Source organism: Colias eurytheme, chromosome 16, assembly GCF_061535395.1.
Source record: "Colias eurytheme isolate Ceu_HAF_F1 chromosome 16, ilColEury1 Martin Lab GWU primary, whole genome shotgun sequence".
NCBI lineage: Eukaryota > Metazoa > Arthropoda > Insecta > Lepidoptera > Pieridae > Colias > Colias eurytheme.
Genome location: NC_142995.1, coordinates 1,799,674 through 1,823,745, shown reverse-complemented (window position 1 = coordinate 1,823,745; position 24,072 = coordinate 1,799,674). Strand labels below are relative to the sequence as shown.

General features: G+C 31.4%; 2 protein-coding genes across 3 annotated transcripts; both read right to left on the bottom strand.

Moving 5' to 3' along the window:
• Positions 1-1,866: 1,866 nt before the first annotated feature.
• Positions 1,867-11,795, bottom strand: LOC149901570 (snake venom metalloproteinase atroxase-like). 2 transcript variants are annotated; one of them, XM_090110567.1, is made up of 5 exons: positions 11,674-11,795; positions 9,900-10,320; positions 9,135-9,240; positions 2,478-2,615; positions 1,867-1,952 (listed from the first exon to the last, which is right to left on the bottom strand). In XM_090110567.1, exons 1-5 carry the CDS (start codon positions 11,728-11,730, stop codon positions 1,889-1,891), a joined length of 786 nt encoding a protein of 261 aa, XP_089966693.1. In that variant the 5' UTR covers positions 11,731-11,795; the 3' UTR covers positions 1,867-1,888. The 2 variants fall into 2 exon arrangements, with proteins under 2 accessions (XP_089966693.1, XP_089966694.1); XM_090110568.1 differs by lacking the exon at positions 11,674-11,795 and adding an exon at positions 10,820-10,921.
• A 7,836-nt stretch (positions 11,796-19,631) lies between these two features.
• Positions 19,632-23,622, bottom strand: LOC149901569 (uncharacterized). The gene is made up of 4 exons (XM_090111014.1): positions 23,540-23,622; positions 22,630-22,954; positions 20,393-20,596; positions 19,632-20,049 (listed from the first exon to the last, which is right to left on the bottom strand). Exons 1-4 carry the CDS (start codon positions 23,585-23,587, stop codon positions 20,000-20,002), a joined length of 627 nt encoding a protein of 208 aa, XP_089967140.1. The 5' UTR covers positions 23,588-23,622; the 3' UTR covers positions 19,632-19,999.
• Between the last annotated feature and the right edge of the window lie 450 nt (positions 23,623-24,072).

The following is a 24,072-nucleotide window of genomic DNA, read 5'->3' as shown; positions in this document are numbered from 1 at the left end:
TTACGATTCGGGAAACAATATATAAAATTGTCTGAACTGTTGGTTAGTATGTCACCATTATGTACGATTACCACAGTACGTGGCACCTCCGAACCATGACCACTTACCGTTCAGTCTTTGTTCTTATAATAGTCCAAATTAAAAACAATGTAATGTGCATACTGACATATAAAATAACTGTACCCTTTTGTTTTTTTACCATGTCTTTAGGTCACTGTGTTTAATCTGTGGATGAAATTGCATGAATGGCGCCCTTTTTAAGAATTCAAATTAAGAATGTCTACATTTTTTTATCGTCATTTTCGAATTTTCGACCAGTTTTGAAAGATTATTTATATTTTACATTAGTTAATTATTCTCTAATAAAAAAAAAAACTAAAAAAAGTGTTAAGTATTCTATTTTTCACTTTATTTATAATCTATGTTTTTATTTATAGGTTGGTACTTAATATTTATCTTCGGTTCTTCTAGCTGTGTTATTTAATCAAATATATAGAATCAAAAGAGGTCTGAAAATGAAATATTTCGATTCACTTTTTAAATTTTAGCACTTTTCAAAGCTAACAATCATCTTAAGTAATAACCAGCCAGCAATTAAACAATAAATCCGACCATTAACTGACGAAACTTAATTGGCTATACTTTCAGTTTTAAAGTATAACACTTTCGAAGAAAACTTTCAATTTTGTATATTGCATACAAATACGGCATTTTATATGAGATGTACGGACGGACGCGTGACCCGAATTTATTATGTTTACGCATTGCAGGTATATAAGTGAAAGTGAATTTATAGAAAATAGTTTTCTGTATTTGCTGTGAATTTTAAACTACATACTTAAATCAGCATGGGCTGACGCGGGATAAAAACGAAATAAAACAGCAGCTTTCTGCAGACGCTAGTAAGTATATTTGAAAGGGGAATAATAAAACGAGCGACTGAAAATAAAGTGAGCGACTGATTATGAGATACTGATTTAATAACTTGAGCGGTATGAATTTGAGTAATCGACAAATAAACTAAACAAGCAACGAATATTAGTTGATAATAAAATACAGATTGAGTGTACTAAAGGAGGATTGTGATTAATCCATTTGATATATTAGAATTCTAACTGTGTGATTACATTACTATATGAGCGACTAAATTACTAGTTGAGCGAATAGATTACTAAGTGAGCGACTAAATTACGCTCATCTAGAGCGACTAAAAACTCTAGAATAAATTGTTCAAATAGTTATTTGATAAAACTTTCAAAAACAAATTGAACTGATAGTACCTACTCTGTCCATTATAGTATTTTACAAAGTGATTTTTCAATTCGAAATACCTCGATTAAGATAAAATGCCACTCAGTATAAATAAATCATATGCCAAATAATGAATATAATACAAGACGTAATTTTGTCACTCAAACAATTAATATTAGGTCGCTCTAATATTATGAAGCTGCTCATTTTGTATTTTATGTAACGCAAATTAATGTTTGTTAGTTGCTGATCTATTAATTTTTCATCGCTCGCAGTCAGTCGCTCACTTAGTAATTCTGTTACCCCAATTAATTATTTTTGATAACTAAAACTTTAATTTACAGTCACTCGTTTAAATACTACCCTATTTGAAATCGGTATATATACAAATGTTTCCTTTTATAATAATAATATTTCCTGATACAAATATTGTAGTATTTATTTCAGTATAACGTACACGTTTTTTATATGTACCTATTTGATGTTTTTTCTCAATAATTTCATATTCTTCAGTACCTAAGTAATTGTTAATTATCTTTGAATATTGATGGAAACTTTAATAAAACAGAATAGTCTTATTCTTATCTCATAATATTTTATTAAGCTAGTATCACACAAAATAAGTACTAATTATAAACTAAACATATATTTTATACTCCAACTGCTGGTTGCTCTCTTTGATGCACCAAGCCTTTTTGCTCCTGTAATAAAACAATTTAAATTAATATCGAATTAATTAGTTAGAAAAATCTTAAAAAAATGTTAAACTTAAAAACAGGAAATATACAAGATCGGGGAATTCTAAGTTATAATGTTGTGAATTAATTTATTTTAGTTTAGTTAATGGAAAATATAAGAAATAACTAACTAACTAGTTATCCCGAAAGAAAGATTTTCAGTTCAAAAAAATAAAGAGAGAATAGTGATTTGGAAATAGAGATTTTCAGTTCAAAAGAAAATGATAACAGTTTATCCATTTATAAGGTAAAAAAAAATTATATAACTTTTCATACATAAAATCTAAAACGCCTACAGAAATATTAAAACGAAAAATAAAATTATAACGCCTACAAAAATAAAATAGCAAAGCGTCTAGATAATTTCTTTGATGAAGAAAATACAATCTTTCGTATTATAAAATAGACGTTCGATCCAAGAAGAAAATTTTTTTTTTTCAGTATTCAACAACAGCTCTTATCTAATAATAATTAATTAATGTTTCGTACCGTACAAAGAATTCCAAAGAAACTCGACTGCAAGGAGACCAGGTATCCGAAATGCTGGCCGGATCATACTTTGACTCCATGATGCCTTTATACTTATTGCAATTGTTAAAGGGATGACCGTCGTGAGGTACTCCGAGACTGAAACATCAATTTTTATATGTGTAGTTAACTAGCAGTGTGTATGTTCAAAGTTATTTAAAATTAAAGCTTGTAACTGAGATGATAATCAATTTATACAAAATTTCAGGAATTTATTTGAAAACACATGCCTCCTATATTATATTTTTGTGGTAAGTATTTTTAATCATAGATGTTTTCACTGTTTAATCAGATAGTTTTCGAAATTTCTTGTATAATCAGTGTTTAAAGCTTTATCTATATTTATATTATATTGTATTCATTTATTAAACACTTGACCGTAATTTGAAGCTTACTTCATTGAGAAGGTACCTAGCTTTTTCCGCCTATTTTTCCCTCTCTTTCCGTTGTATATATGCTATCTCTCTCGCACACCTCTCCACCAGGTGGCGGGGCGCACGATAATGTCGGGCGCTGGATGTTTTTCATTGGCGTCTAGCTTCCGCCGCGAGAAGGTTGTCTACAAGACTACAACCTTGGTGCTATTAAGTATTAAGTATTGCTTAAAGCAAGTGCTAAAAGTGTTAAAAAGTGTATCCCGTCGGATCGGTACAGTGAGTTATTTTTACATCTATTCTAATAATATTTTACTTAAAAATGAGTAAAAATCTTTAAAGTCAACGGTATAATCGTTGGACTTTATTTAAAATGCTGAGGTTTTTAATGAATCCTTCAGCAATAGTTTATTTTTCAATATGCTTAAATACTTAATAGCATGAATAAAGATATTTAAAATTAACGATACAACCGTTACATTTTACTTGAAATAGTAACTTTTCTTTTGAAATATTTCATTATGCAATATGTACTCATTAATATTTGAATTTTTAATACTGTGAGTAAAGCTATTTTAACGGTGTTACCGTTCGGCTTTACTCGAATCGTTAATATTACTTTTGTGATTATTTGATATTACTAGATATATCAAATACCCTCTCTTGTATATAGATATTTTTAATATTTTATTTCATTTTTAATAATGTGTTTTTATTACAAGGGTACAAGTGAATTTTTCGTGGAAAAATTACAATTAATACTTAGTATGGATATGAGCCAACTCAAAGCTTTACAGGCATACAATCCATTGCTACGACTTTATTACATTGTCGTTATCGCTAGGAACGGTTCGGAATTCCTATCATAGTTTATTACTAAAAATTATCGAACGAGATGAGTCAGCTCCAAGAAGTCACGACATGTCAGAACATGTTGTGATTTTATTTTATAAATCGTACGGGAGTTACCGCTCAACTGAATAATGATGGAATTCGCTCATGTATAGTAGATACGTACCATGAATGTTCCACACATTCAAAACTATCCGTAGTCTATACGTGTCCTTTTATGAGTATTATTCTGATCCGTTTTTATGTGAAAATAGACATATTACACACGGCTAATTTGATTGAAAATTACGTTTCCTATGTTCAAATGATGCAACTTTTTTGTTAAAACGAGTAAGTACCAAAATTTTACAATTAAATTCTTTGGTTTACTGAACTTGTGCTGAAAGGGTTATCGTATAATAATTATCGAGATATCTTAATATAAATTAGATTTAGATACACTTATTTCAAAGGATTTACAATTCACTTCTAACGTTTTAGAATAATATTATAAACTTGTACACCTTGACAAAAAGTAAAAAATTGCGGGTGAGTGGAGATTATTTTGTGCAATTAAATATAACGTCCTACGACGGTATGGTTGCGTTCGTAAGGAATGTTAACGGATATAAAGCAACTAAATGTTACATCGATTGCATGAACAAAAATAAATATGAATCGAAGTTCATTTTAAAATTTAGTGAATTGATTTGAATTATGAATTTATTAAATGTCGCTAACATTGGAAAATAAGTTAAAGGACCTTGTTAATTGCTATATTATTTAAATGATTATTTACTGCTATTTTTATATTAGCACTAAGGTGTATTCTTGCTCGAAGCAGAATACATAAATGTGGCCACTACTCCTCGCAGACGCCAGGTCAAATTCACCCTCGCAGGGTGTCTCTTAAGCATTTTTTGGCAGGCCCTACTTATTTCTAGTTACAAACATCCCTCGCGCAGCTGTCGCTCGCAGGGAAATGGTGCAAATATATATCGGCCCTCGCGGGGCTTTGATTACAATCGTCCCTCACGGAAAAGATGGTGCGAATATATATCAGCCCTCGCGGGGCTTTGATTACAACCGTCCCTCATGGAGAAATGGTGCAAATATATATCAGCCCTCGCGGGGCTTTGATTACAACAGTACCTCACGGAGACATGGTGCAAATATATATCAGCCTTCGCGGGGCTTTGATAACAACCGTCCCCACGGGGAAATGGTGCAAATATATATCAGCCCTCGCGGGGCTTTAATGGCGATTGGTGCAAATATACAAAGGATTGATCATTAAAATGATCATAGATATTTGCTTTTGTCAACGAGGACCCACGAAAGAAGTTTTGGATATGACCGTATCGGATCTTCACTCTTCTAAGGTAGGTAGAAAAAGGTTTTGAAATCTACTTCACAGTGGGCAGTATAGTAAATGACCTAATAAATACAATAAAGGTTAGATACGTCAAATAATGGGCGCATGAAATTGATACTTCGTATCCTAAAAGTTTACGCTTCAGGAATCAGGAAACCACCATTGGTTTACCAATTATGGAAATTGGAATTGAACAAATTGTATTTACCAATGCAAAGCCTAATCACAACAAAGGAAGGCGAGTCGGATCAAATATCATCTCGCAGATGATTTGTGGCGGTGGTTTCGAGGATTGTCACCAAGCCTTGTGTCAACGGTATGTTTGGTATCGTAATTAAATGGCACTAGCCGACCAATTTACATATACAAACATCGGAAGAGATTTTTTAATCGCAAAGCGATTGAATGTAACAAATGACGATTGATTACGTATAGTTGACCTCTCATAGGCCTATTTTAGTTGCCCGGTCTTGTAGGCAATTTATTTGACTCGTTTTTCAACCCATTTGACCTCATTATTGCACCCATGAGATTTTTCTTCGGGGCTCAAACAATAAATCGCTGAGGGATTAGGATAATCGTTTGTTAGACAAGTTTTTTGTCATCCCACCAGGATTATTATATTGTATAATAAAGTTATATACAACTATTAACGTAAAACGTTTAAGTACTCAACGAATGCTGAGAATACTGACTGTTGAGTTACATAGGATAGAGGATAAATAACGGAAAGTCAATCTTTCCAAACAAAAGCCTCTTATTATTAGATATTACTTGGAACCCCTACCCTTAACGAGAAAGCTCTGCCAAATGACTTCTCATTTCTTTGCTTTGAGGGGGGGGGGGGGCAATAAATGAAATGTACAGGCTATACGGCTTTTAAAATATAAGTCTGGTAAGCGAACTAAACTTTGCTGGTTTAGTTCTTGCTATATCGCTATCCGTGCCTGCTTCTCGTGTTTACGGGTGAATTAAGTTTATCAATAGTCATAAATGCAATGCTATTCAGAGGATATACTGCATTTAAAACATGACAAAGTCTGGTAAGCGAACTAAACTTTGCTAGTTTAGTTCTTGCTATATCGCTGTCCGTGGCTGCCTCGCGTGTTTACGGATGAATAAAGTAATGTCCTGTCTTCGCATCCACAGCTAACTGTCCTATACTGTCATAATCTTAACACAGATTCATTCGACATAGCTCCCCACGAGCTCAGTTCTTCATTTTTGCACTCGCACAACTGTGGACAACACAAGAGCAATGCCTCCATTGGTAGCAGTTACAATCAAGGGATAACTAACCTTAGGCTAGCCATATTACGGATGTTGGAACAACCGACTATATTCAGGGCAATTTTCTTTGTTCAGTGTAACGTTTAGACTGTCGTAGCATTCCTACGGAACAAAGATGGGATCAGATCTGCATCCTTAATGCAGTTAATCGAAAGGAGATACTTTCAGACGACGATAGTATTCAAAACCCACCATATTCCTTAACATAATATTGCATAGTTAAGCTTATAATCTCTCTTGCCATTATCCTGCAGCAGAATTCCTTGGCGATAATTTATCCTCGTTAGAACGAGCGAGGGTTGTTACGATAATATGAGAAATCCTAGTCAGTTAGAGACCTGAACGACGCGATAGAGTACCGCTATTTCAGTAGTAGTAACACCTAGAAGGGTGAAGGTATTCTGGAAAGCGGAACTGAAGGCCCGGTCAGCAGCATCAGCCACCTAATAGACAGTGTTCAGTGCTGCACCACTATAATCTGCAAAATGACTCTGACGGTATGAAAATGTGGAGTACATTTTCAAAATATCAAATGATATAGTTGGAATAAAAATCCTATTTGCCTCCGTCTATCCAAAAGACATACGGAGTAGCTAGTAGTAGTTGGTTGAATTAGAATAAAGTAACTATAGTTAAAATCCTTTGTTACTGACTGGATAAATTTGGCTCTTTTCCTATCTGACGTTCATATAGCTGTTGACTGCCTAGTGTTGTGCACAAACACTATTATTATAAAGTAGCGGTCCGCCCCGGCTTCGCTCGTGGTACTTACGTTTTCTCTACATAAAAACCATCCTCGTACTTCAAGGAATATAATAAAAGAATTATCGAAATCGGTTCAGCCGTTCTCGAGTTATGCGCTTACCAACACATTTTGCGATTCATTTTTATATATAAGAAGATAAGTCACGTTATGTAGTCCCGAGGCTTTCGGTATATAAGTTCTTATGTAAATCATAATTATATCTTAAAACCGAATTGATTAAAAGTAACGTACTTGGCTGTAGTAATTGCAGTTTTGGGACACAGATAAGCTCCTTATCATTTTAGTCTCTTAAGAGTTAAGTTCAGTATATTTGTTTCCAGTACAGAGTTTATGACCTATCAGTTTTAAATAAATAATTCATGCATTGTACTGAAAGTACTAGCCATGTTTAGATTATGATTGGTGGCGTTGGCTCTAAACATTAATAGATACCGCACGGTTTGGTTTGATGTTAAAAATCTGTATTATAATTAAAACCGTTTACCTGTTTTGATATTTTATTGCCTTATTCAAGGGGTGACCTTTTAAATTTATTTCTGACCCCAAAAGTAAGGACCAAGTTCTCTTCTTGTCCGCTTGTAGCAGGTTGGGTTAAAACTGTGTGAGTTGAGACAGGTGGTAATTCTATGTAAAGATGATTCAATTGTGCTTCTACAGAGTTCTAATTGAATAAATAAAGGTTTGAGTTTGAGGTATTTTTGCCTCGTCGGGATCAGCTGTTGCTTCATTTTGTAAGTAACATCTATATGCGTAATTGAAAGTCGTTACTGGCGCTTTCGCAGATTTACGCTAAAGATAGTGAAAATTGTAGTAACTTTAACTTTTCAAGCCCAAAAGGTTAACTAAGGTACGCTTGAACCAATCTCATAAGTTCTAATACTTTTAATCATTATGATTAACTTTTTGGTTCTTATTTGATTAACTTTTCATCTGGGATTGTTAATATATTATATAATATAAAAATTTGTGTGATTTATTGGTAGGTATACTATCTGCACACCTTACTCTTTCAAATAAAGAAATAAGTAATTACTTATGTATTCAAATTCACATTGGCGTCCATATATTGTACACCAGGTGGGTAACAAACAGGTCTCAATGAAGTAAGCTTCAAATTACGGTCAAGTGTTTAATAGCTGTGTTTTACCTGAAAATAAAACACATATTAAATACTTACCTATATTTGAAGCTTACACTTAACGTCCACCTGTTGTGGATTTCGACTCAATGAAAAACATCCAGCGCCCGACATTATCGTGCGCCCCGCCACCTGGTGGAGAGGTGTGCGAGAGAGATAGCATATATACAACGGAAAGAGAGGGAAAAATAGGCGGAAAAAGCTAGGTACCTTCTCAATGAAGTAAGCTTCAAATATAGGTAAGTATTTAATATGTGTTTTATTTTCAGGTAAAACACAGCTATTACTGAGAATTGATTGATAAAATGTAAAAAATATCTTGAATTTATAATCCAAAATCCTATATTTAGATGACTAAATGAGTATATATCTGGTCTAGGCTCTAAAATCTAACCGTAAAATCTAGTAATTTCATATTATTAGCCTCAAAGTGAATGTGAGCTGTTAATCCTGTTTGGTTCGTTTGGAGTTCAATTATATTAACGGTGAAATAATGGAGGGTCCGTAATCTGTATTCGCAGTACCTATTTATTATAATATTCATATTTAACGGATCAATTTCACTTTGTACCGCCTTCTAAATATATTTTGTCATAAAAATATTACGGAAAGCAAAAATATTATATTTTATAATGGTTATTAGTAGGTACTATATTATATCGAAAAGGAACAATTACCATCAAACATTATTACTCTTGTTTTCTGTAGCTTTTTCATTCAATTTTCGTTTTTTTATCAATTTTGTGTCACAATTCTATATCCATACCTATATACATAACCTAACTCTATAAATTTGATGTAAAAACAAACACAAAAAAGTACTTTTCTACGTATTATTTATTACCTATGTCCTATTTCGTGTGCGAGCAAATATCCCATATTCTTCGGCTGCCATTCCAGAAGCGCGCAACTCTTTCGCAAGCTGCAAACACCATTTGAATAACTGCGTGCTGAAAAGTTTTTATTATTATAAAGATGTAGGTAATAAATAATTTGGAAGGCAAGTAAGAGATGTAATACATTATTAAATATGATAGTTATACAATAAGTAAATAAACGAAAACGAAATTAGAACTCTACAAAACACTACTTATTTATAAGATAACTAGCTTACCGCCCGCGGCTTCGCCCGCTTTCTCTAAAACCTAATAAATTATATACTAAAACCTTCCTCTTGAATCACTCTATCTATTAAAAAAAACCGCATCAAAATCCGTTGCGTAGTTTTAAAGATTTAAGCATACAAAGGGACATAGGGAAATAGGGACAGAGAAAGAGACTTTGTTTTATACTATGTAGTGATAATATAAAAATTATAGTAATGCTAAAAAAACTAAAAACTTCTGATTGTAATTGTGTGAAACAAAATAACATAATATGGTTAGATAACATTATGAGTTATTTTAAACCCTGTTTGACACACAATATAGGTTTATTTTTATAATTAAATAATTCTAATTTTGGTGATTTATCCTTCCTCATTGTAGTAGGTAACCACGTAGTAACGTCGCGTTGGCATAGATATTTATTTTATGTGATCGTGTGTAGTATTGGGATATAGTTATAAATAGAAAATATAATTTAGTTTTTATTATTATTAATATTCTACCTGTAGATCCTCGAACAGGCTTCCCATTCTTAATATAAAACAAATCCAGGCCAGTCAACAAAACAGAATAATACAACTTTTTCTTCAATTTCTTCTTCTCAGTTTGCCAGTCACAATAATTCCTTAAATAATTCGTAGCATTTTCATCCATAGTAACCGCTCTGTTATTTCTAAAGAATTTAACGTCCAATAATTGGAAATTGACCGTTGCATTTAAATATTTGTGTTTGAATAAAGAACTGGCATCATTTATGATACCTTTGACGATGTTCTTTAGTTTTTTCCTTGTTTTAAAGCTGTATTCTTTGGCTAGTTTCTTGGTCAGTTTTATGTCTAGATGGACCATGGTTGGTATCGTTACTTCGATCTTCTTGGTTGAGTAAGATAAGTGGGTTGGTGTGTGGCGCACTCGATTTGGTTTCTGAAAATAGCATAATTGACCTGATTAATATTCGATTGCTATGGTTTTATTAAGTGTTCAGGATCACGTGATAATTTAAGTCTCTTAAAATTTATTGAAGCTCTACTGACCATCCAATCCAATAAAAATATACGATGTTTGCTTTGCGTATAGATAATTTAATTTTTTTATGACTAATAAGTAATGATAATATTATGAATATGAGGAAAATGTAAATAAAAGCTAGATACTTTAAATAAAATTAAGGAAATTTATGATAATATTTTTTATGATCCCATTATGTGCGTTGGCGAATAATGCAGATAACATTGTTTTGACGGATAATCCATTTGAGTATAAATTAAATCAAACTCAAACTCAAACTTATTTTATTATTTAATTACAGCTTGTGAGTATAGTATTTTCATACTGGCCTTCTCTTGACAGAAACATATATTTTAAAAGAAAGCTCTATCTAATTTGATGCATTCGTCTAGAAATTTTATAGTTAGGTACTTACTTGACAAAAATTTCCTGACATTTTTATTATACAACATTAGTTTATACAAATGAAGACAGTGTATACTAAGTTTCTAACACAAGTGATGAATGAAATTTTAAAACAATATAGACATGAATGAGAGATGTTATGAGATCAGCTGAGTTCGCAGATGCCGTCATTGCGTACTGGGAATTGATGTGATTGTGTTAGAATTCACGTAATGTGTAGATTATAGATATTTTAGATCCGCCAAAGAATGTTTGATTCGAAGATGATTGGTCGTAATGTGAGCTTTTTATACGATAATAGCAAAATTATAAGAATTTGTAGTTACCCTCAGGATTAATTGTCCCAGACAAGTCACAGTGGGACAATTAATCCTCATCTTGGATATTTTTATAACAAGTTATTTAAAAATAATAGACAATCGATTGATCGAATCGATTACAATTATTTAACAGTCAATAATTATAATTGCTACCTAATTTATTTTTACAGTACATTTCGTAAGGTATTTTAATTAAATTTTAATAGTTCGATATCGAGGTAGGTCAATTATATTTAAACAATTAAGTTATTTAAAATGACATTATTTATTATATATTTGTAATAGAATGTGTTACCTATTTAAATTTTGCTAATTTTTTGTATTTTAAAAATGAATTAAATATTTGTGACACTTCGTGTAAGCCAAAATGAACAAATAACCATAATTTTAAGCACGATGAACGTTTATGTGTAATATTTAAAAACACTACCAACATGTAATAAGTTCATAAGAAGAAATAAAAAAATCTTTCAGCATTTTACGAACACTTATCTGTTATATTTAAAAACAAACTACATACCAACATAGTAAAAACAATACTCACATATGCTCCCACGAAGCTTATCAACACACACACGCACACAAACACACCTTTCTTCATTTTAACTTTTAAGCTCAAGTTACCGGCACAAGCACGCACTAAGCACTAAGCAAACTTGACATTATTATACTAACTGTGAGTCAGCGTGTGTTTTAGACGTCAATTTAGTAACGAAATAAACCTATATTTGTTGCTAGGGTATTCAAGAACGAGCGGTCGAAACGCGGCGTTTATTACAATACATCAAACACAAGGAAATAATATAATACCAATTACGAGTATATTTTCCGTTTCTTTTAAATATTTAACTCAGGTCCTTTTATTTGGTAGTTACTTTCCAAAATATTCTATAGAACGAATTCATTCACATGCCATAATAAATCTGTACTATTATTCAATTGTAATCTTTCATATTAAGTACGCACCTTCCTTTTAATATTTCAAACATCTCTTATTAAAATAACAATTCCTTATAATTTGATATAATTATGGGAAACTACAGTATAAAATTGTTACATAAAGATACCCGATATGAGTTTTATCAAGGAAAATTATATAAAGCAGGAAAACCCGCTTTTTAAATGATGTTAACGTAATAAGTATAGATAAATTTCGAGCTCTCCATAGATATAAACTTCGAGAACGATCTTATGATAAAAAAAACTGAAGAAATCGCCCCAAAAATACATACCTAATAAAAAAGACGGGTTGCACTCCGGGAGTGCCGGCAGAAGTGAAAACTTGATTATTAACGTTGAGCATGTTTGATATTTTGGAATGGTATCCGTCTTACGCTTTTTCGATGGTCACGTGTCCTGACGCGAGTTTAAGATTTTATACCCATTACAGAAAAAGTGCTCAATGCCGCTAAAGAAGTTTTCACTTCAAAAAGCTAAGAAAACTTAACGGCCATAATATAACCCTCACGCGTTTTAACAGTTCGCGCGTAGGCAGGGCAACGTTTATCGGGTCAGCAAGTTCATTCATAAAATTTCTAAATTCGTTCGCGTAATAAACGCCATGTCTATTAATACCTAAACCGCAAACTATTAAGGCTGCAGTCTAGCAAAATTGCGTTTTCAACAAGTTATTTGACAATTTTTTCCCGGCTAATGAAATGATAAACTGAATTTTTTTTTCTTGTTTATCAATTAGTGTTATATACGCAATGCGCGTGAATTTTTTCACATTTATAAAGTTACTTTCTGTTACCTTAATCAGGCCTTCAAGATAAGTCTCTTTCCCCCAAAATCATTTCGAGCTAAGTTTGTGCACTCACTACGTTGCAACCGATTACAATTTACATAATCTGATCAGCGCATTATTATCCTTATATAGTCGTTATTAAAAACTGCTGAATACAATTGCCGAAAAACTTATGATTTTCTTAATTAGAGCGTTATAAATTCATTAAATTTCCCATTTTTTGCCTTACAAAATCGATTGATAAATACTGCTAAAAGTTATTTTTTCCATTAATTTATTCGAGTTGGTTGAAGACCAATGAGTATTAATCCTTTAAATAATTTTTTTTTTGAATTTTGATAATTCTTTAAATATTAAAAAAATATTTAAAATAATAAGGAAAAATCCTAGCGAATTTCTTTAGTCGCGCTCCTTGGGCCGGAGCGTTCTGACGTGTGCTCTACGCTCGATTTTCCTTCATACCGAAGTGAAAGTTGCTCTACTTCATTAAATTTAATATTTTTGTTAATTGATTATTTTTATCTTAGTTTTGTGCAAATATTCGTATTTTTAAACATTTGATTTCGATATGGAAAATAAACGAAAAAAATACGCGTGTAACTACTAGAAAAAAAATTATCTTCGAACATAAAGTTAATGAAACCAAATAGATAAATATAATAGATATAATAAACCAAAGGTGATTGGCAACAATTTCTTTATTTTACGGGGTGTCAGTAAAGGGATGTATATTTCTTTAAAACTAAAGTAAGCTCATAAATTTTCTTATAATATAATTTTTTTGAAGTTCCAAAAATGAGTTTTTCGTTTGAGAAATACGAAATATAATAAACTTGTATTGAGAACTTGAACTTCCCAAGTTCATCCGGGGAAATCCCCATACGGGGAAAATGATTTGTTTACTCCAAAATTGATCCGAGGTGTTTTAATTTTTTCTTCTAGTCATTTTCAACGTAGCGGCATGATGTTTGATTATTAATTTTGTAACTTAAATACAGGATGTTGGTTTTATATTCTGATCTTACAGACGCGCTGACAAATTTAGTCCACCATTTCTAGTTTAGTCTAACTACAAAACTACCAAAAAACTCTAAGTACCAATATTAAAACGAATGGATTATCATCACATCATCAAAATTCAGTGGGGTTGAGAACTAAACAAACAGAAGTAACAGAGACGCGAAGAATAAAAAAAGAGGACGAAAACGATAATTCGTTGATGCTTTCCCTTTTCGACGTATTGTTAGGGTACATCACCAATCTGCAAAAAACAAAACTGATGATTCCCAATTGCTGATTAAAAATGAAAAACAAATAATCGACAACAGTGGTGAAAATTTGCTGATCACAATGAAACATCCTTCAGTGATAGCAGATTTACTCATTTAAAATGTATCGGTGAACAGCGTAAAGGAGAGGAGGACAGGAAAACATTATGAATGTGGATGGTGGATTGTATACAGGGTGTAATCGATAAGTATGTGCAGGCGATTATGACGTTATTATTGCAGGTATCAAAAAACTTAAAACTGATATCGAGATTACTTTACCTAATGAGCAAAATGACAATAATAACTTTTTAAAAGTATAACGAGAAATATCTAAAAAATTTACTTTATACACTCCCATATCAAAAAGGGAAAATGGGACTAGTAGAAGTTAAATGTCTAATTCCGGCAAAAGACATGAATGCGGAAGATGCGGTTAAAAAAAATTTAATATTTGAAATACAATGCAAAAAATAACACTTTTGTCATAGATAAGAATCATGACTATTTTTTCCAAATTCAGGGACAACTAAACGTTGCAGAAGCAGAAGTCTGCTTATTTGCTGTTTGGACTGGAGTGAATCATTCGTTAAAAATAGAATATATAAAAAAGTATGTAACGTTTAGGCAAAATAAAATGATGGACCATTATTGGATTTTACATAAATTGTCTACTGTCAGAATTGATTGATTCGAGACTTCAGCATTCGATGCCCATCAAGGACCCATCCTATATCATTCAAGCGATTGAAAAAAAAGAGATAAATCCAGTGCAACCGATAAAGCATCAGAATGCTAGCAAAAGATTTATTAGGTTTATCAATATAAATCTATATATTATACATAATATAATAAATCTGTAGAAGACGCGAAGACTGACATCCGCGCGGACGGAGTCGCGGGCGGAAGCTAGTCAGAAATAAATATCTTTTGTTTTCATTTGCGTATTTTTCTATTTTATAATTTTTTAACACAAACCTTACATTTTTTTTATTAAATACAAAATTTGTTTATCCGTTTTATTAGTTAAACTGAACAACTTTCACTAAGAAACTTAGGTCGAAAAAAATGTATAGAGTTATGCATTTTGTATGGAAAGCTTATTTTTTTTATATTTCGTCCAAATTTCTTTGTAAAAGTTGATCAGTTATATAATCATGAAGTTGAAGATATCAATAGAAAGTATTCGCAAATTTTGTGTACTGATAAAAAAAAATCACCCGGTGTAATTTTCACGAAAATTGTTTCAAATTGTCATTTTTGGTACTTATTACGAATATTAAATTATACGAATGATTTAATTTTTAAAAATTAAGTGGAGCAACTTTCCCTTAGTACATTTGTATTATTTACATATAGGATGACAGGATGCATTTGTTTGCACTACTAGACCAAGCCCTTAAAGAACGGTAAATCAATGATCCGTTCAATTTAGTCTTGTTACTACATATTGTTTGGTCTAGTTCCATTCGCATGTTATTATTGAGGTCTTGAGATATAGGCCTATAAAATAGATGTGTATAATGTGATTGTTTTGACTTGAAGAATTGATGTCGGAACAAGTCAATAACTGCGTTAAAAACAACCGACTTCAAACTTGCACTTGCAACATTTACAAATACAGACAAAAATGCTCATAAAATAAAAACTACTGGGCCTATCCGAATAAAATTTTTATGGGACCAATTCGACACCATCCCGCATCGAACAAAAAAAGAATCACGTAAATCGGTTCAGAAACCACGGAGTAATCGGTGTACATACATAAAAAAAAAACATACCGGCCGAATTGATAACCTCCTCCTTTTTTTTGAAGTCGGTTAAAAAGCTTTGGTACCTTGTTCATTGAAAGAAATATAGTTATAATTATGTCTGGGATTCAAAAGAGTAACTACTCTTTTGAATCCCTATAGAGTTAATTTTATATTATTTCAAGAAGTAAAATTTAAAAAAATTGCATTAAAATGCATTAAACAATTCATGTTTCAAATATTATAGGTACCTACGTTGAGTATTCTTTTGAGTCATTAATTTCTCACTCTATGTAAAATAAATTCTAACTTGTACCTATATAATGTAAGTATAATTACATATATTATAACTGAAAAACATCGAATCCGAAAAACATAATATTATTTTATCGCATAATATTACAAAAAAATATTATCGCAATGCGGCTCTACAGCTCTAAAGTGCAAATAAAACACATTTTTTGGTGTTATTCCTTATCAAGCCCAGACGGGCTAGGTTTTAGATTTGATATCTGTCCCAAATACCTATATCCTAACTGTTAAACATACAAGGTTTTTTGATAAACGAACATACGGTGCGTTGTTAGGATTTCAAATTATATTATTTAAAAAAACTAACCTAAATCCGTAAGTTTCTTTGCTTAGGAAGAACTATAGGGCATAGAAATAATCTAATGATAATTTTATAATATTGTTTCAGGAACAAGTAATAATAATTATTTATTATTATCAATGAAATATTCCTGGGAAGTTTTGATAGAGAAAAGAAAATTAAGAGAACTTTATTTTAAGTGAAATCTAAAAAAACATCCAGAAAATAGTTCAAATTCATATTCAGATAGGAAATTTATACCCAAGATAACAACTTAAATTTAGCTTTGATAGTGGATATAAAAATAGAGATATGATAGGTTAAGAGCATTTATCATTTCTATTTTTAAACTACTTGAAAGTTTTGCTTTTTAAAAGTTGGTTATGTACAATCTCATAAGTTCGTGAGTTAAATCGTAGTTTATAAAGTGAAGGACATGGGTTCGAACTATTTTGACTTTAATTTGTGTTAAAAAAAGTCTTATCAATTTAAAGTAAATTTTTGTTAAGTTCGTCATCCACGTAAGATTTATAAATAAGCTAGAATTCAAATTTATTTTTCATATCAATGACGTAAATAAGTGTACGTGCATAATTTCGAGGAAAATAGATTAAATAATATAAATTTACCTATATAGGGAAATATTATAGTTAGCGACTTGTTAGTGACGCACTTAATAAAATAATTTTATCCTAGCTGATGATTCGTTATTTTAGTGAGGAAATAAAATAGCTATGTAGTACCTTTTGCGACTATATTGATGAAATGGACGGTATTTTAATTGTTATTCTGGTTTTTAACCGACTTCAAAAAAAAAAAGGAGGAGGTTATCAATTCGGCCGGTATGTTTTTTTTTTCTGTATGTACACCGATTACTCCGAGGTTTCTGAACTGATTTACGTGATTCTTTTTTTGTTCGATGTGGGATGGTGTCGAATTGGTCCCATAAAAATTTTATTCGGATAGGCCCAGTAGTTTTTATTTTATGAGCATTTTTGTCTGTATTTGTAAATGTTGCAAGTGCAAGTTTGAAGTCGGTTGTTTTTAACGCAGTTATCACTTGTTATTTATGGATTTTATTTTCAGTTAAATAAGTACCGGTTAACTTAATAAACAATTATTTTCCTATAAATTAATAGCTTGCTTGCTGTTGGCCTTATCGTGATAATATATAGCCTTCCTCGATAAATGAAATTTTCAAATCGGATCCATAGTTCCTGAGATTAGCGCGTTAAAACAAACAAACTCTTCAGCCTTATAATATGCCTCCGCGGTTTTACCCGCGTAGCTCCGCTCCTGTTGGTCTTAGCATGATGATATAATATATATCCTATAGCCTTCCTCGATAAATGGGCTATCTAACACCTAAAGAATTTTTCAATTTGGACACGTAGTTCCTGAGATTACCGCGTTCAAACAAACAAACATATCATATACACAACATATCAACTAAAACATTCTCTCAAAATATCCTACTGAAGATTTCTACGTATTATTTTAGCATTACGTTCCCAGAAAATGATACGGTTCATGATTAACTGTAGTATTCTAAGTAGTGATAATTCAGAGTTAAAATTATCTCCATTTTAATGAAAAATATAATTTGGCTGCTTTTTATTATGTGGTTAATGATTTTAGATTATGACTATGAGAGATTGATATTTTAATCCAATACCTCTCCAATTACTTCATTTATTCAAGCTCTCATTAGTAGGCAAATTGTATCAAAACTGATATAATAATAAATAATAATAAAACTTTTTATTAGCAGATAGGCAATATTAAAATTAACAATTTAAGTACTTACAATCTACTTAATCCAACAACCTAAATGCTAAAAGGATTGCCGCTCAGCATTTTACAATGAAAAGCACAGGCCTTCATTGTAGAGCTGATTTTCAGCGACACCTAATTAAATATGACTAACACGTATGTTCCCTACTATAAAAGTACGTAAAAACCATAACAAAATGATACAGATTATTATCACCAATCAGTGTACTCATATGCATGAAATGTAACTATTAATAATCATTAAATCTGTTCATAATTAGCGTTGATTGATGGGATCAACGGCGTGACAAATTCAAAAATGTTGCAGTTACAAGAGGCGCCAAGGTCGATGACGTCATACATCTTCATCGTCATAATATTATGGATAAGATATAGAACAAAGAGTTTAAGATATAACCATAGCATACTCAGTAGTAACTAACGCTAATATAACTATCCCAATTATTGTATTGAACGACAAAAGACATCGTCCCACGTGATGACTTGATTAAAATGACGGATTCCTGCCTTTTTCATCAGGGATGGAAGAACAAATAGATAATAAATAACCTTTTGAAGTGAAACTTCTTTAGGAGCGTTGAGAGTAAAATTTCAAGGTCGCGTCATGGCAATACTGTCACGTCATGGTGTAAGGCAAAGCGACGGCGAGTTTCACTTCTGAAAAGTGTGCTCGGCACACACGCTTTTTTTGTTGTCATTTTTACGCAAATATAAAATATTATATAGTTAATATTGTTTTCTCCAAATTATTTAAATCTGTAAATTTTTAAACTTCATTTAATCCCAGAAAATCTCATGAAGTACATTGTTGTACATTGATAGATAAATAGCATTTAAGAACATGTAAACATAAATCAATTGCTTATAATGATGTGCTTGAGTTTGGTTCTGATCACCTTAGGATAACCTGTTGTATAACCTTTAAGTTAACATACAAATAGGTAATTATTATAATGCTGGACCTATCTGTAATCACAAACAAATCTCAAAAACCTAAAATCTTATATATTTTTACAGTAGTTAATATACATTTTTACACATTCCTATTCTCTTGGCTATTATTATGTCTACGTAAATAATCCTGCTAGGTATATGAATAATAGTTAAATAAATATCTCGATGAATGTTCCTTACTTCTAAATTCTAACGCAAAAACTAACAGAACAGAAGAATAAATTTAGATGAAAACTATTCCATGAAACATCGATTATTCAATATTCATTTGGTTTTACCAAAAAAGCTCTACAAGTTAAGCGATCATTGAATGCAAACCAGAATAATTTTATAAGAATTGTATGATTTTGTGAAAAAAAGGTACCTAGATAGGTACTTAGTGCAAATAAAAAAAAGTTATAACAATATTAACTTTATTTAAAACAATAAAAACTTGTAGTTTTATTAACCTTTAGTTTAATTGAAATACAACAAAAGCGTTCTATTTAGTTATTTAGTCAATAAAGCCTTGGCTGTATTTCAACTAAAAACCATAGTTAATTAACGTAAACAAATTAAGAAATTTTCGAAAATGTATCACAAATTCATAATTATATACAACTGATAAAACTATTTTCTTTAAATTGAATCAAAGGTACAGTTAATTCGGAACATCAAGTGATATTAAGAAATAAAGCGCCTTGTGAAATTTTATAGCAAATGTTCCAGCCCGCGTAATAGTTTTATGTTTGTATATAATATCAGTCTAATAATAAATTAAATATTTAGTAACCGGCATCAGCATCATAACTACTTTTTTGGCTGCTGTAAATACCTGAAAATAATGAAAAAATCGATTAGCTATAAATTTAATCTTACTATGTGATTAACTAATAACATCCATTTTAGTTGAAAGACACAAATGTTTAATGCCTACGCTTCTATTTTATATAAATAGTCATTTGAATATAAATAAGGAATGGCTGTAATAATTTATCTAGTGACCCTAAATATGCATTCAGAAGCGAGTGTACTCAAGTAAAATCGGCATGGATAATGCAAATAACGTTTTCTGCCGCCATTAAGTTTGAATCGTACTGTACCCCTTTTCATCTCAATTTTTTCCGCCTAGCCCTTACGCAACGCGCGATAAGGAACCTCCTTCCAAAATCTCTTACCATTAGACTTAATAAGTTGCAAGCTCTTCAAGATCGCTTCAGGTACGGGTGGTGGAGTGGGGAGGTGGTCACCGGTCGCTTGGAAGCCGTTCTCATCAGCTACATACGTGACTGTGTATGTTTTACCATCATCACCGATGTAGGAGTACGAGCCAGTCACCAGGAGGGACCCTTGTTCTGGGAGAGCACCGGGGATGACGCGACCTGAAAGAAAATTAGTTTATTTTATCGAATGAAGTCATCTATTGCAGTCTCAAAGACGTACCTAATTAAATTGTAACACATTTCGTATACATTTTTGTCGTGATTTGAATGTAATTCAATTAAACATAATTAAAAGGCAATGCTATAAATAAATGTAATTTTGTAATTTATTATAGAGCTTCCACTGTTCTTCTGAAATTAATTGAAATAATTAATTCAATAATTATCTACTTATCATAATATTAAAAAGATGAAAATACTACAATTTTGCACTAAAATACTACAATACTAAGCAGAGGTTATGATAATATTGAAAAATATATAAGTACATATTTCACTTTCATAAAAATATGATGAATGTAAACAGTGAAGTTTATTTTAACATTTCGTCCAAGTTAAGAAATTTAGAAAAAATAATAAAACCAAATTGGAATGGCCTTGGCATGGCCCAATGAACTAGAATCTGTGCAATATTATGACTGTATGTCAATACAAGTGCTTTAAACGGAAGCATCTATAAATCATTTCACAAAACACCCCCCACGTAACTGACAACCGTGACAAATGTAGACGCGACTCTCGTCCATAATGGTTAGGTCATAAATGTCAAATTGCCATCACATAATTTGACAGCTCTATGTTACATACTATAAGTGTAGGACTATATTTGAGAGCTCTTCTGTTGAGATGTCCATTGAAAATAGATAAAGATGCAATGTTGAAAGCTCTGTCGAGTTATAGGCTCTAATTACGTGTTTGAGTGGGCTTCAACATTATGTAATGTTGCAAAATTTATAAGTGAATCGTTTTTTTACTTAGAATGAAAGGCAATTGACATATTACATGTGTGAATAGCTAAATATCAAGTGTGTAACTTAATTTCACGTGATAACAAATTATTAAAGAGGTTTTTATACACCAGAAAGGAAAAGGAATAAAAATGTTTCGACATCTTCAATTTAACTAGTAAGAGTTCGGTTCAAAGTAATTTTTTTGATAATTTATCAGAGTAATGAAAAGTATGCCAAATTAAATGGTTTAAGAATGTCTTTTCTAGGGTATTATTTTTTCATAGTCAAAGGCAAAGTCAAGCCAAGTCCTATGTAAATTATAAATCTAAGTTTATTAACGCACTATTATTAACTTTATGCACTTTATAATTAAACCTTATTGGACTATAATTCACTACATAACGACAATATACATATTCCAGAGATAGAAGCACATAAAACCATAGTTTAAATACGTAATTAACTTTTAGGATATTTATGACCAAAACGAATAATCTTAAAATTATGGTTTAATATAATTTTGTAGATGCAAATGCAGATAGGATTACCTCGTTAAGATTGGTTATTAATACAAATATTGCAATCGATATTGTGCAAGTTTTAATAAAATTATCCATATAATCTAAAGTAGACTAAATTTTATCTGCCTGCACAATGAGGGTTACATTTTGGAGTGTATTTTATATGTTAGTGTATTATAGGCTATCTGTGTAGAAAAAGGTAACATAGATTGTAGCCCGAGACTATTAATTAAAAAAATAATGAATAAAAAAAATTTAAGAAAACTAAAGCGAATGCACGAACTTTGCCAGCTTGGCTTAAATATCTTGCGATATTTCACGAACCTATCTAGGTATTTTCTTAATTGGCAAATAAATATCATTAAAAGGTTTAGGTTCTATATTTCTTTGTTATAAATTTAATGTAATAAACGATTTCGAGTTTAAGATTAAATTTAAGGTTTTTATAGGTAGGTAGGTACTTAGGTACGCCGCATCTTTGAAATTGATTGTTGATCGTTGTAGGTATTTTTACAGTCTATTGGAATATGTAATAAAAAAGCGAAGTATTTGTTTCTTTTTTGTATTAAATACTTGTTTTAACCTCTATTCAGTAGTTCTGGAGTAATCAAGCCTCAAGGTTACAACGATAGAAACTAACCAGTTATCTGGAGAGAGTTATATATTATAATGATCTATATAATATTAATTATATTAATCAAGTAAAGTTAAAATAACTTACCCTCTTGTTCAGCCTTAGTTCCATCGCTTGTCTCATAAGCATATCTGAATCCGTCTTCGTTCAATTCATTCTCAAATTTCAGTATTTCAGCTTGGTTTGCATATCTCTCTGATTGTCTATTGTAGTTCAAACTTCCCCGGTTTTCATTCGTAAACCTTTGACCGCCAAACCCTTGACTTTGCCCTCCGAATGATTGACTTTCAGATGGTCCAAAAGGAGTTTGCAGACCAGCATCCGCTCCACTAGCAGAAGCCACATTTGGCGGCAAATAAACCTGGTCCAATTTCGCAGCAGTCGCCATGGAAACGAGCGCCAAAACCACGTACTGAAAATTTAAAGAATTTATTGCTCACGTGAATGGAATCATAGAATTGAATATCCTGACATTTGCTAAGGTTGTTTTCGTGAGCTTGTAAGATATGACATAAACTTCAGCCATGTGTTATCATCAATGCTATTAAATGTAAAATATATTATGTAAATTTAATTATTTATGAGATGCGTAATGCGTATGTATAAGTTATTTGGTACGTTTATTATGTTTAGTTTAATGCCGTAGACTTGAAGACGAATGAGAATAAAGGTCACGTTATTGACGAAGAAAATTAAATTGCAGGAATTTGAGTTTTAAGCAAAGGTTAAAGATTCTATTGGAAAATATAATTTTCATATTATAGATGTCATCACTTTTCCAATAAATTTAGGTATTTTAAATCCTTAGTCTTTCATAACATGGTTAAAGGCAATTTCTAACACACGCAATGTTTTTTTAATCTTATCACTTTGAACTACAATCAAAACAATCGCATCTCGAAAGTTAAGTAACATGACATCTAATCCAACTTTAAAGATAAAATTTCGTCACTTTGACACTAGCACAAACACTGTCACTAAGGGTTTAAACACTAACGTATTTCATGATGATGCGTCTCCGGAGGATGTGTGTATAATGTACCATAGTGCATCCGTAGCGAGGTTTTATACTACACTTGGTTGGACGATATTTCGGCTGCACGTGCTGTGAAGCTTGGCGTTAAGAATTGGCAAGTTCACTTACCGAATTCCAATGTAATAGATTTAATTGCTGCGTGACCTGACATTGGTAGATGTAATACACTAATTGGATTTGTTTTGAGTATCTGTGGTGTATCGATGGGTGAGTATGGTTTAATTGAAACAAAGTGAGAGGTCGAAATTTGACCTTTTATACCCTTTAAGATAGTTTTGATTCGTTGTGAGGTATTTTAAAACGCTTTTGTTAACTTCACCTGCATTTTCGTATGTAGGTACTAGGTACATTCTTACTACTTTAGACTCGATTTTGACCCAATTTAAAAGGACAACTTTGTACACTTATCAAGGATCGGTTACGATATAATAACTTCATGAGACTAAACGTGTTTTTTTATTTTTTTTTAACTAAGTATTTTAATTATATGTATA

Bases quoted from the DNA above. Each gene is read 5' to 3' on its own strand.
- LOC149901569 (XM_090111014.1), bottom strand. From the start codon at position 23,587: ATGGTACATTATACACACATCCTCCGGAGACGCATCATCATGAAATAC. The intron at 20,597-22,629 runs GTAAGTTATTTT...ATTTTCTTTCAG, and splicing joins AACTAAGGCTGAACAAGAGG to GTCGCGTCATCCCCGGTGCT. The intron at 20,050-20,392 runs GTAAGAGATTTT...CATTATTTTCAG, and splicing joins GCAACTTATTAAGTCTAATG to GTATTTACAGCAGCCAAAAA.
- LOC149901570 (XM_090110567.1), bottom strand. From the start codon at position 11,730: ATGAAGAAAGGTGTGTTTGTGTGCGTGTGTGTGTTGATAAGCTTCGTG. The intron at 2,616-9,134 runs GTAATAAATAAT...TTGATGTTTCAG, and splicing joins GCACACGAAATAGGACATAG to TCTCGGAGTACCTCACGACG. The intron at 1,953-2,477 runs GTACGAAACATT...GTTTTATTACAG, and splicing joins TCTTTGGAATTCTTTGTACG to GAGCAAAAAGGCTTGGTGCA.